At 42.4% G+C, this 12,928-nt stretch overlaps 1 protein-coding gene across 23 annotated transcripts in view; it reads left to right on the forward strand.

The window, feature by feature from the left end:
- The window catches only part of CLIP1 (CAP-Gly domain containing linker protein 1), a 127,329-nt gene that overhangs the window by 49,831 nt on the left and 64,570 nt on the right, over window positions 1-12,928 (forward strand). For all 23 annotated transcript variants that reach the window (XM_045457446.1, XM_045457431.1, XM_045457424.1 and 20 more), the window contains 2 exons: window positions 9,945-10,069; window positions 10,752-10,974. In XM_045457446.1, the coding sequence (XP_045313402.1) occupies window positions 9,945-10,069; window positions 10,752-10,974 (348 nt within the window). The remainder of the gene's footprint in view (window positions 1-9,944; window positions 10,070-10,751; window positions 10,975-12,928) is intronic.

Genomic DNA, 12,928 nt, shown 5'->3' on the forward strand with positions numbered 1-12,928 from the left:
ATAAAAAATAGCTGGTATATATATTTTTAATCTTGTTCTTTCTTTCTTTAAAATTTATTTTGAGAGAGAGTGCAAGCGTGAGTGGGGAGGGGCAGAGAGAGACATAGAGAATCTCAGGTGCTTTCAGGGCAGAGCCAGACACGGGGCTCAATCTCACGAACTGTGAGACCATGACCTGAGTCAAAACCAAAAAGTCTGATGGTCAACCGACTGAGTCACCCAGGCTCCCCTCTCTATTGTTTTTAAACCACTCTATGGAGGTATAGTATACGCATCCATTGTGAGTGTATAATTCAGTGGTATTTAATACATGTATAGAGTTATAAAATCTCTGCAGTCCAGTTTTAGAATATTTCTAGCACCCTAAAAAGTTCTCTTTTACCAGTTGGCAAGTCATTTTCCATTCCCAACTCCAGCCCCAGGCAATCACTGATCTGCTTTCTGTCTTATTCCTTTCCTGGTCACTTTCTATAAATGCCATTATATAACATACAGTTTTTTGTGTGTCTGGCCTCTTCCATAACATAATGTTTGAAGGTTCATCGTGTTGTAGCTCTTTGTTTTTCATGGCTAAATACATTCCGTTTTATGGATATATCACATTTCATTATCCACGTGCCTATATATTTTCTTAAATTTTTGGTAAAGGAATTCCTGCTCCTACTTCAAAATGTCCTGATTTTGGTACTTACTTATAAGCCTGTGTGAAAAAGTCAATAGTTCTGTGCCCATGCTCTGATGTGACAGGTTAACCCTCTCCCCACCCCACCCCCTTTTTCTTTCTGTTTCTTGGTATTCTCATAGGCTTTTCGGAAGGGAAGATGGATTTTAAGGGTTAACATGCAAGTCAAACAGCTTTTTCTTCTTTTAACCATCGTCTTTATAATTATGCTGTCTTTTTATTTTACCTGTTCTCAGGAGAGTTATAGAGTTTATGAGAGGATACCTGTTCCACATCATCTGCGCTTGTCGTATTATTTTTCTGAGGGGGTTTACTCACTCTCATACATTACAGATGGAGAGACTGAAATGATGACATGGAGTGAAGAAACAATGACGTTTACTTAGCCCAGGGAACCGGTAATAGCTGTATTGAACAGCTTCCGTCATTCAGTAAATATGCTGAGTGTCTACTCTGTGCCACACCTTGTTCTTGGTGCTGTAGATTTGGCACTGACCGACACACTGCTGTCTAACAGGGCTTCCCATTGCATTAAAATAAAATCTGAATTCCGTCCCTGCAGGGCCCACGTGCTCTGGATCCTGCCCACCCTTCTGACCTCCTTTCCCTCAACATGTCTCCCTTCCCCACTCCATTCAGCCACGCTGGCCTCCTTGCTGTTTCCAACCCCCAGACTCATTCGCACCTTGGGATTTGCTCTTTCTTCTGCCCCTGGATCTTCACATGGTTAGTGCCTAGTAGTCATTTGAGCCTTGGCTCAAAGGTCACCTCCTTGAGGATCCTTTTCCTGCTGCCCCGGCTAAAGATCCTTCACAGGCACTATCACATCACCCTATTTTGTTTCCTAGCCCTCTACACTACTCAAAACGTTCGTTTTGTTTATTTACTTGTTGATTGTCCATTTTCCCCTGACCAAAATTTAGGCTCTGTGAAAGTCTAGAGACTTTGTATGTCGTTCACGATCATATCCCCAGCACTTACGATAGTGCCTGACACATAGTAGGTGCTCATAAATATTGTTAAAGAACCAGAGGGTTTTTAGTATAGCTGTCATGTACCCTCGAAGAGGGGGAGTAGAATTGTAAAGGATGACCACAAGAGGTGCAGTTAGGAGCCGGGGTAAAAATGAGGTAGGAAGGTTTAACCCTTCTCTGTGGGAGGCTTGCTCCAAAAAACCATCCCAAGTGGGGTTGGCTCTCTAGTTGAGGTAATACAGAATACCCGTGCTGGCACCTTCATTTCACAGCTGATTAAGTTTTAAGTCAGCGCTAAATTTGTACTTGGTAAATACCAATTAGCCATATTTACTTATAAACTTTTTTTTTTTTTTAATTTTTTTTTTTTTTTTTCCTCAACGTTTATTTATTTTTGGGACAGAGAGAGACAGAGCATGAACGGGGGAGGGGCAGAGCGAGAGGGAGACACAGAATCGGAAACAGGCTCGAGGCTCTGAGCCATCAGCCCAGAGCCTGACGCGGGGCTCGAACTCCCGGACCGTGAGATCGTGACCTGAGCCGAAGTCGGACGCTCAGCCGACTGAGCCACCCAGGCGCCCCTAAACTTTTTATAAATAAACTGCTTAACTCAGAATATGGCAAACAAGAGGCCACCTTGTGAAGTTTCGTTGATCATAATATTCCTGTGAAACAGTCCCTCGTTACCACTCATTGGACATTTGCTAGCTTTGGAAACGAGGACACAGATTACGTGGCACGTTTGGGATTGGTGATAAATAGATGGGAGAGTTCAGAGAGCATTAAGTGTTTCCTCTTTCCTGTTTGTGGACTCGCTCATTAGCTGGCCGAATTCGTCAGTGTTCTTCTTTGTCACGGGAGCACCGGAGTTTGCAAGAAGAGTATTTGTATGTTCGCACAGCATTTTGTAGAAGGCTCTTAAAACTACGTACTACTTTTCACCGGAGTTGGTGGTCTCAGTTTCTCTCTCCATCGGTGACCAACACTGTGTTCTGTTTATATTTGTATCCCAAGGACCTAAGCACTCAAATATATATTGTATGAGTGAATAAGAACTTACAAATCTGAGATTTTCTGAAGCGTGAAAACAGTGGCTTTGTTTTTCTTTGAGGTCCTAGTTTAAGTTAATTTTGTCTCTAGTAGTGAGTTTTTTTTTTTTTTCCAATGTTTATTTTTCAGAGAGAGAGAGAGAGAGAGAGTAAGAGAGCAAGAGCGAGTGAGCAGGGGAGGGGCAGAGAGAGAGGGAGACATAGAATCTTAAGCGGGCTCCAGGCTCTGAGCTGTCAGCACAGAGCCTGACATGGGGCTTGAACTCAGGAACCACGAGATCACAAACTAAGCTGAAGTGAGACGCCTAACCGACTGAGCCACCCAGGTGCCCCTCTAGCAGTGACTTCTGATTTTGACTTAGATTGACCACAGTTTAGGAGTTAATATGCTCGTTGTCTGAAAGTAAAGGGAGTGAATGGTAGTTATTTGTGTCTGTCATGGAAATCTAGTTTTTTGTATTTATATTAAAAATTTGTTTTGTCTAAGAATCTTGATATCTGTCTCTAAAACATAGATTTGAAAATTGTGTCTTATATCTAATGTAACCGCATATACTAAAATACTGTGGGTTCTCTGGAACACTTGAGAAGTAAAACTAACTTCATAAAGTCATGTGTTTGTTTTGTTTTGCTTTTTTATTTTCAAGAGAGAAGGTATGAGCAGGGGGAAGGGGCAGAAGGAGAGAGAGAGAATCCCAAGTAGGCTCTGTGCTGTTAGCTCAGAGCCTGACATGGGGCTTGATCCCATGACCTTGGCATCATGACCTGAGCTGAAATCAAGAGGCAGATGTTCAACTGACTGAGCCACCCAGGCACCCCTATAAAATCATATTTAAATACTTAAAAAAAATCTGACTATAGAATGATTAAGTAGAAAAGGATTTGAATGAATGAATGACTTCCTGTCTCTGTTGAAGATATTTTGAGCAACTACTGATGATCTTTTACAAGAAGAGAGAAAGTATATGGTCTGTCATAGGAGTCAAGAGTTTGAGGTTTGGTGGGAGAAGAAAATAAAAAACCGCTCATCGTAGGAACCAGTAGTCATCCGTTTCAAACAAAGTTTGTGGTATGGTATTTTTTTCTTTAGGGTAAATGTGTATTTTACTACCTGCCTTTAGAGAAATAGTTGCTTATGTGCTATTTGTGGTGTTTAAATTTTTTTTAAATTTAATTTTCTTTTTTTATAATAAACAAGACATTTATTTTTCATACTCATTTGGGGGAAAGGAAAAAAGCCAATTTGCCTTATCCAATGATGATCTTTCTGAAAGAGTGTCCATTCATTCCATAGAATTGGATAGGTTGCTTGATCTGAGGATTTTGGACTTTTCACTCATAAAGAGAACTTCCTCTTTGAGGAGAGTCGTCAGAGGGTGAGTCTTCATGAGCAGCTTTGCTGGTGCACAGCCAGAGTGCCTCTCTGAGTGAAGCTTTTCCCACACTGGCCACACAGTAGGGTGTCTGTCCTGTGTGGATTTTGCCATGTGGGATACAATTCTTCCTGGTGTGGAAACTTCTGCACTGTGTACGGGCATAGGGTTTCAGGCTTGTGCAGACTTTGAGGTGGTCAGTTAAGCTTAATTCAGCTTCCTTACTTTTTTATTTTTAAAAGAACAGAGCCTTTAATTTTTAAAAAATGTTTATTTATTTTTAAGAAAGAGGGAGGGAGAGAGAGAGAGAACGAGTGAGCGAGCACGCCAGCAGGGGCGGGGCAGAGAGAGAGGAGGGACAGAGGATTTGAAGCAGGCTCTGTGCTGACAGCAGGGAGCCCGATGCGGGACTTGAACTCAAGAACCGTGAGATCATGACTTCAACTGAAGTCAGACACTTAACTGACTGAGCCACCCAGGTGCCCATAAGCTTCCTTTCTGATTGAAGGCTTTTCACCACTGTGAACTTTTTTCTATGAACAGCAAGGTGATTTTGATTCCTGAAGCTTCTCTGACAAATAGCACACTCATAGGGTTTCTGTCCGGTGTAGATAGAGTCTTTCATGAATGGCCAGACTACTTCGTTGACTAAAGCTTTTCTCACACTCCTTGCACTGATAGGGCTTCTCTCCTGTGATTACTGTTGGCCATGAAACTTTTTCCACAGTGGGTACACTCAAAGGGGCTTTGACCAGTGTGGATTCTCTCGTGCAAGGTTAGACTAACTCCTTTGTGCCTGGAGGATTCTCCACATTCCTGACCTTCATAGACCATCTGTCTTACTCCTGGCGAATCTTTCCTGTAGTGTCTTAGAATCTGGGCATTTTGTTCTAGCTTCTCTCTTCTTAAAAAATTCTGGAAATCGTAGCTTGAGGATCCTGTGGCATCATAGTGATCATATTTGTGGTTGGGGTTTCTATCATCACATTAAAAAGTGCTACATTCTGGATACATCTTCCATGACCGTCCAGCAGGGTAGCTGTTGGAAATGCAAACATGTCCATGCCTGCTCAGTGTCCTTAATCACCACCTGTTCATGTGATTCTTCCATGGGCTGTCCTTAAACACCACAGTGGCCTACACCAGCAGACAGACAAAGCCTGGTGCCGAGCCCACAGCAGCGCCTGCCTGTTTGTGGTATATATATTTTATAATGTTTGTTTATTCTTTTTTAAAAAAAAAATTTTTTTTCAACGTTTATTTATTTTTGGGACAGAGAGAGACAGAGCATGAACGGGGGAGGGGCAGAGAGAGAGGGAGACACAGAATCAGAAACAGGCTCCAGGCTGTGAGTCATCAGCTCAGAGCCCGACGCGGGGCTCGAACTCACGGACCGCGAGATCATGACCTGGCTGAAGTCGGACGCTCAACCGACTGCGCCACCCAGGCGCCCCTAATGTTTGTTTATTCTTGAGAGAGCACGAGTGGGGGGAAGGAGCAGAGAGAGAGGGAGACCCAGAATCCGAAGCAGGCTCCAGGCTCTGAGCTGTCAGCACAGAGCCCGACGTGGGGCTCAAACTCACGAATGGCGAGATCATGACCTGAGCTGAAGTTAGACACTTAACGGATTGAGTCACCTAGGCACCCCTGTGGCTTTTTTTTGTTTGTTTGTTTTTTTATCTTCCAAATGAAGCCTGTGGTTTGCTTGGGTTATTTACTGACCACAGCCTGCTTGACGCCTCTTAGAAAAATGATTGTCATGACAGTAAACTTAGACTCACCCCCAAAGAATTCAACAGATTATCTGATGAGATTGTATCATCTTTCATGACCTGTGTCCTGTTCATGTGATGCTGGGTAGATGGCAGCTCGGAGTGATGTGATCTAGGAGGGTGGAGAACACTGAGGTCAGCTTTATGTAGGTGACTATTTGTAGGTTCCACGAATACCAGTAAGAGTATCATAAAGTCAAAGTGCCAGATGGAGAACTAGTATTCCGGTTCGCACGGGCAGAGACTCGCTGTTAGCATGTCTTGGAGCCTTACACGGTCAGACACCGCTCTGAGCAATTTTATGTGAGTTGGTTTACTTGACCCTCACAACAGCCCTAAAGTCATCACCATTTTACTTATGAGGAAACTGAGATTTAGAAATTAAGCAACCTGACCAGTTAATAGAGCTGGCGTTTGAATCTGTCCAACTTCAGAGCCCTTGCCGTGTGTCAGCATATTTCTTTCTTTACTCACTTCTGAGATGTCACATTCAGCCTCAGCCACAGGAGATCTTTTTCCTTTGGTCAGTTTATGTGGAAAAGTGGCCTTTTCTGTGTAGGCTCCAGTGGAGACAGTCACCTTCCATTTATTCTGCAAATGTTTTTCTGAGGGTCCGCTGTGCTGTGCTGGGCATTGCGGGTTGCAGGGCCAGACACAACAGGGCTCCTGCGTGGAGTTTTCTCCATCTGTCTTGCCTCGTTGATACCTGTCATGACACCAGGATGCTTCTGTAATGTCCTGGCGCTGCCTGCCCTCTGTCACCCTTCACATGCCCTTCCTGCCTGAAGTGCCTTAAACCGTCTCCCTTAGTTCCTTAAATCAGTTTCAGTGTCGCTGGAAGTTTTTCTTTCAGAGGAAAAGTGCATAGTCTCAAGGGGCACCTGGGTGGCTTAGTCAATTGAGCGTCTGACTCTTGATTTTGGCTCAGGTCATGATCTCACCATTGTGGGATCAAGCCCCACATTGGGCTCTGCGCTGACAGCACAAAGCCTGCTTGGTCCCCCGTTGCACGTGCTCGCGCTCTCTCTCTCTCAATAAATAAACTTTAAAAACTACATAGGCTTGAGGCTTTAATGTTTTTTCCATCTTCAACAAAGGGTTAAAGCTGAAAAAAAATCTGCCATCCCAAACTCCTAGAAAGCTATATGCAGAGAAAATTAGAAACAAATGCCTTTAGTATTAAAAAGACAAAAAATAAATGTAGTATTGGTCTTAAGAAACTAGGAAGGAGGGGCGCCTGACTGGCTCAGTCCATAGAACATGTGACTTTTCATCTCTGGGTTGTGAGTTCAAGCCCCATGTTGGGCCTAGAGCTTACTTAAAAAAAATAACAGGGGCACCTGGGTGGCTCAGTCGGTTAAACATCTGACTTTAGCTCAGGTCATGATCTCACAGTTTGTGGGTTCGAGCTCCTTGTCAGGCTCTGTACTGACAGCTCAGAGCCTGGAGCCTGCTTCAGATTCTGTGTCTCCCTTTCTCTCTGCCCCTCACCTGTTCACACTCGGTCTCTCTCTCTTTCAAAAATATACATTAGAAAAATAATAAAAGTAAATAAAAATAACACTAAAAAAAAGAAACTAGGAAGGAAAGAACAATAAACAAAAAGGAAGTAGGAAAAAAGAAATAGTAAAGATAAAATGTGAATTCAAGAAAACAGAGAACATCAAGAAAGAAAAGAAAAAAAAAACCCTAAAAGCTGGTTCCTTTTTTAATTTGATTTATTTTTTTTTACATTTATTTATTGAGAGACATAGAGAGACAGAGCACATGTTGGGGAGGGACAGAGAGAGGAGACACAGAATCCGAAGCAGGCTCCAGGCTCTGAACTGTCAGCACAGAGCCCGAAGCGGGGCTCTAACTCACAAACCATGAGATCATGACCCGAGCCGAAGTCTGACGCTTGACTGACTGAGCCACCCAGGTGCCCCAAAGCTGGTTCCTTTTTAAGATCGGTAATAAGTTACTGTCCCAAGTTAATACAACTTGTTTTAGAATTAGTCAAAATTATTTTTAAATGTATTAAATTAATTAAACCTACTTAACTATCAGTAGGGGCTGATTGAATAAACTGGAACACATCCACCCAGTAGAATGACCGCAGTTGCAAACAGAAGGAAGTTCTCTGTATTCTGCATGGTGCAGCACAGTGCATGTAGAATGCTAGCTTTTGTGTAAAAATAAAAGGGAGGAAAAAGAACATACATTAACATTTGCTTTCATCTGCAAGTATAAATGCCAGGAGGAAGGAGGCATTGCTAATCAGTAACCATGCTTCCCATGTGGTAGGAGTGGGGCAGGTGTGGACAAGAGTTCAGTAAGGGAGACTCTTCCCTCCATGCATATTTTTAATGTTTGTTTATTTTTGACAGAGAGAGTGTGAGCGGGGGAGGGGTAGAGAGTGAGGGTGATGGAGAATCCAAAGTAGGCTCTTCACTTATAAAACTGCTCTAAAAAAGAAAAAAAAAAAAAAAAAGTTCGATGCAGGGCTCAAGCTCACGAGCTGTGAGATCATGACCCAAGCTGAAGTCGGACATTGAACCCACTGAGCCACCCAGACGTTCCCATGCATATTTCTTTTAGAATTTTTGGAACCATGAGAATGCATTGGTTATTCAAGAATTAATTTAAGTTTGTTATGTATAAAGGTTTTTTTTTTTTTTTTTTTTTTTTTCCAATCAATAGGAAAAAGGTGAACAGCTCAAACAAAAAGTGAGGAAAGTGCCTATCGCGGTACCTCTGTGTTGTGGGATCCTAGCCCGCTGCAGTGTGGTGGGGGGAGTGAACCAGAACAGCAGGGTCTGTCTCGGGGTGTTGAGAATACAGGCAAAACATTTATTTTCTTTCTTGTAATGTTCTTAAGTTCCTGCAGTGACTCCTCTTTGTAACAGAGGCAATTTCTAAAGAAGCAATTAAGATAAAGGAAGCCTAGAACAAAGTAAGAAAATTAAAAAAAGGAAAGTCAGTCTGCAGAGTAGCAAGGGAAAACAGCGCTAGCAGATGTGACACAGATTATAAAGCAGCAGTAATTGTAATGCTGTGGCAGCAGCACAAATCCTGAACTTTCAAAGCTGTAGAAAGACTCACGCGCATCAGTGCGTTCTTGTGTGCCCATGAGAGATTGTGGCAAAATGAGTATTTGAAGTAGAAAAGTAATGGAAAAGGAAGGAATAATTCATAAATGGTGGTTGGTAATTTTGGAAATAATGTTCGCATAGTACATCAAACGGCTGGGACAGAGTTACACATTAAAGAAGACTGACAGCTTTGAGCAGTTCATGTCAAATAAAATGTGAAGAATAGTAATCTTAATAGTCATGAGGAAACAGCCTCACAGTGGAAAATATCTGTAGAGTTAAATTATTTTAAAGAATTCACATTTTCATGCAGCATATACTTAGGCCAAAAGCAAATGTGTGTAGATGTGTATCTGTCCTTAATATGGATGTGTCTTGTTTTCCGTGGATAAAGATGTAAAGGAAATATGAGAATACAGACACAGCAACTGTCACAGTGTAGGAGTATAGATGAATTTTGTTTTCCCTTAATGATGTGCCAATTTTATTTTTGTAGCAAATGCTTATTTTTTTAATGTTTATTTTCGAGACCGTGCGAGTGGGGGAGGGGCAGAGAGAGGGGGACAGATCCAAAACGGGCTCTGTGCTGACAGCAGAGATCCTGTTGTGGGGCTCAAACCCACGAACCGTGATATCATGACCTGAGTCGAAGTCAGTTGCTCAATGAACTCAGCCACCCAGGTTCCTCCCAAATACTTATTTTGAAGCTGGAAAATCCCTCTGGAATAATAAAGTATTTTTAATGAAGGGACAAATTAATTTGTTGGAGAGCCCAATGACTACATATTATTTAGACTATTTCATTACTGGGACATATCAGATCACTCTCGTAATATAAATCATTCAGGTAAACTTTACCAGTGTTTGGAGAAAGCTCTTTAAAAGCTGAAGAGAAGGCAAAGAGAAGAAGCCGTCAAGGGTAATGGTGGAGAGTTCTGTACTTAATTGTCAGTTGCAGCTGCAAAGGATTAAGCTATAGAATTCTGTTCACCTCTTTATTTTTACATTCTCTTTTTCCAGGTTGGTGGCACCAAGGCTGGCGTAGTCCGGTTTCTTGGGGAGACAGACTTTGCCAAGGGGGAATGGTGTGGTGTGGAGTTGGATGAGCCTCTTGGGAAGAACGATGGGGCTGTTGCTGGAACCAGGTTTGTTTGGAGTTGGAATCTTGCCTCCCTCTTGCACATATAAACCTCAAGCAGATCTCACCAAGAGCTGCACTTTTATTTCTTAAGGCTCATTTACTGATTTTTTCCCCCCACCAGAATTGGAGACATTCTTTTAACTGTTTCTTTTAGTAATATGTAATGCATCTGAGTAAATTCTGAACAAGCATTCAATTTATTTATTTTTTTTTAGAGTAGTTTTAGTTTCATAGCAAAATTGAGAGGAAGGTACAGAGTTCCCATATGTCCCCTGCTCCCAACGTGCACAGCCTCCCCAGCTATCAACATCCTGCCACCCGATGGTACATTTGTTACAACTAATGAACCTAGATTGACACATCATAGTCTGAACCCCTCTGTTACAGGTTTATCAGATAGTAGATCTATTTATTCCCTTGTACTTTAGTAGATCTTTAGTAACAGATCAGTAATTCTGTCTCTGTGTATCATATTGTTATTTTTTAGTGTGTTTTCTAAAACCTCCTGGAGGTTATCAGCCTACATACATGTGAATGCTACATGCTGGTTGATCACCCCAGCTTTCTGGTAGAATTCACAGCAAACCAGTCATGAGTTATGACCAGAAAACTATGCTTTTGCTTATAGTTGTTATTTCTTGTAATTAAGTCTTTTTGGTCACTGCTTTTATTGTTATTCTCTAAAGGTATTTTCAGTGCCAACCCAAATATGGCCTGTTTGCTCCTGTCCACAAAGTAACCAAGATTGGTTTCCCTTCCACGACACCGGCCAAAGCCAAGGCTGCCGCCGTGAGGCGAGTGATGGCGACCACGCCCGCCAGCCTGAAGCGCAGCCCTTCTGCCTCGTCTCTCAGCTCCATGAGCTCAGTGGCCTCCTCCGTGAGCAGCAAACCCAGCCGTACTGGATTAGTAAGCCTCCCCGTCCTCACTGCATGTCTCTCCCTTCCAGGCACGATAAATGCCTGCTGCTGGTGGACCTGCTTTGCTTTAGGAGCTATTAACTTGCCTTGTACTGAGTGTTAGTTGTAGCTTGTTGGAGGTCCGTTCCAGATGTCATAAAACAAAGCTTTAGCAGGAAGACAGATTTTGAAATAGGGTTTTGAACTCTGCTTCCAGGTTCTTGAGGCTCTAAGATGTATCTAGTTCTTGGTGAGTCTGTAGTAACTACTGTTGAGTCTAACATATGGGGTGATTTTCTCTGAAATTATTTTGGGCACAAGAATGACAGGAAAAAGGGAGGGATCGTTTTCCTCAACAACTTAGGTCTCTCTGACTTGAAACAATTTGAAGGAACTAAAGTATTCTGAGAAAAGGCGTGTTCTTAGAATTTAGGTAGCGTGTTAATACAGTCTAACCCACCGAGAGCGGTTAGTGTGTGGGATGTTCCTGTCTTGCGCCAGAGGACACACGGCAGAACGAGCAGAACTTGCAAGGATGCTAGGAAGTGCCACGCTGTGTCTCCTCTCTCCATCTCTTCCTCTCCCTTCCGCTTCCTCTCTCCACCTTTTTCCCATTAGGTCAGTAAAAATAGAATGATGAGAATTAAAATAGGCAGTGGTGGCACATTCTGTTTGTTAATACAGTGTTTTATTAGGGTCAGAACAATGACTTCTTGTCTTGTCTCCTGCCAGTAAATTTATTTACTTGAAGTGAGGCAAACACTGTTTAGATTTGTAATGGCAGCATAAGACTGCGCTGCAGACTGAATTCTGGATCTCTGTGTTAATGACCGTAAACTACAAACAGAAGGGAGAATGTTAAATGGTGTGATCGGAAGTAAGGCTGCTGGCCTGCGGTCTCGTTTTGCCTTCTCTTCCACGGTCCACAGTCCTTGGGAAGAGAACGGGGGAGGATTCTTTCCTTCTAGTGTGGGGTGGGGGAGGAGTGCTCCTCTGCCAGCCAGCTGGACTTTCTCTTAAATTCAGGTAAAATAAATACCTGCTTGGACTATTTCATTTCACATATGAAAAGAAAGTCTACATCTTCAAGAGAAAAATTACAAATGGACTTTTACAAGGAAAGCTTGATAAGAACAATGACATAGAGGTGAAGCCACCCCTCTTTGGACAGAGCATCGTTCAGCAAACTCATATGGACATCTAGTCTACTTTGCTAATCCAGGAACAAGTCCATGCAAGTGTCTTCTCTGGATTAGGAATTCTTTCTTGAGTCACTTTTATTATGTTGTAATTGTAAGTGTCCATTTCTTTGGAAGACAACCGAGCTCTCCCTGCTCCCTCCCAACCTCTCCTCTTTTCAGACCAGTCCTGATCGTTCTTAGTTCACCTCACTCAGTGAAGAAAAGTGACAAGAGAGAAAGGAGTCTTCTTGTCTTGTAAAACAGCTTGTTTTTGTATATCTTTATTGAGGGTGGCTGTAGTTTCTAAACCAAAAATCACCATAAAAGAATATGCCAAAAATACAGAAAAAGTGACTTCCTAGAAATATATCTCCCCAGAATAATCCCATGCATATGTATGGAAAGGTCTAATGATTCTTGAATGTAGAATCCTCCGAAGTACTGAGCACAGAGGTGCCCAAATGCTCTGATTTCCCAGCCCCTTAAGAGTTATTTTTTCATAGGGTCCCCGGGCGGAAAGAAATAGCAATTCTGTTTATGAAGCAGCTAAGGACAAACAAGTTAATATTTATGTTCTAGCAAGTTAGTAGTTGTTCAAAAAGAATGATACACATTAATTGAGAGAAAAAAGGATTTTTAAAAAAAAAAAATTTTTTTTAACGTTTATTTATTTTTGAGACAGAGAGAGACAGAGCATGAACAGGGGAGGGGCAGAGAGAGAGGGAGACACAGAATCGGAAACAGGCTCCAGGCTCTGAGCTGTCAGCACAGAGCCCGACGCGG

Source organism: Leopardus geoffroyi, chromosome D3 (genome assembly GCF_018350155.1).
Source record: "Leopardus geoffroyi isolate Oge1 chromosome D3, O.geoffroyi_Oge1_pat1.0, whole genome shotgun sequence".
In the NCBI taxonomy this organism is placed as follows: Eukaryota; Metazoa; Chordata; class Mammalia; order Carnivora; family Felidae; genus Leopardus; species Leopardus geoffroyi.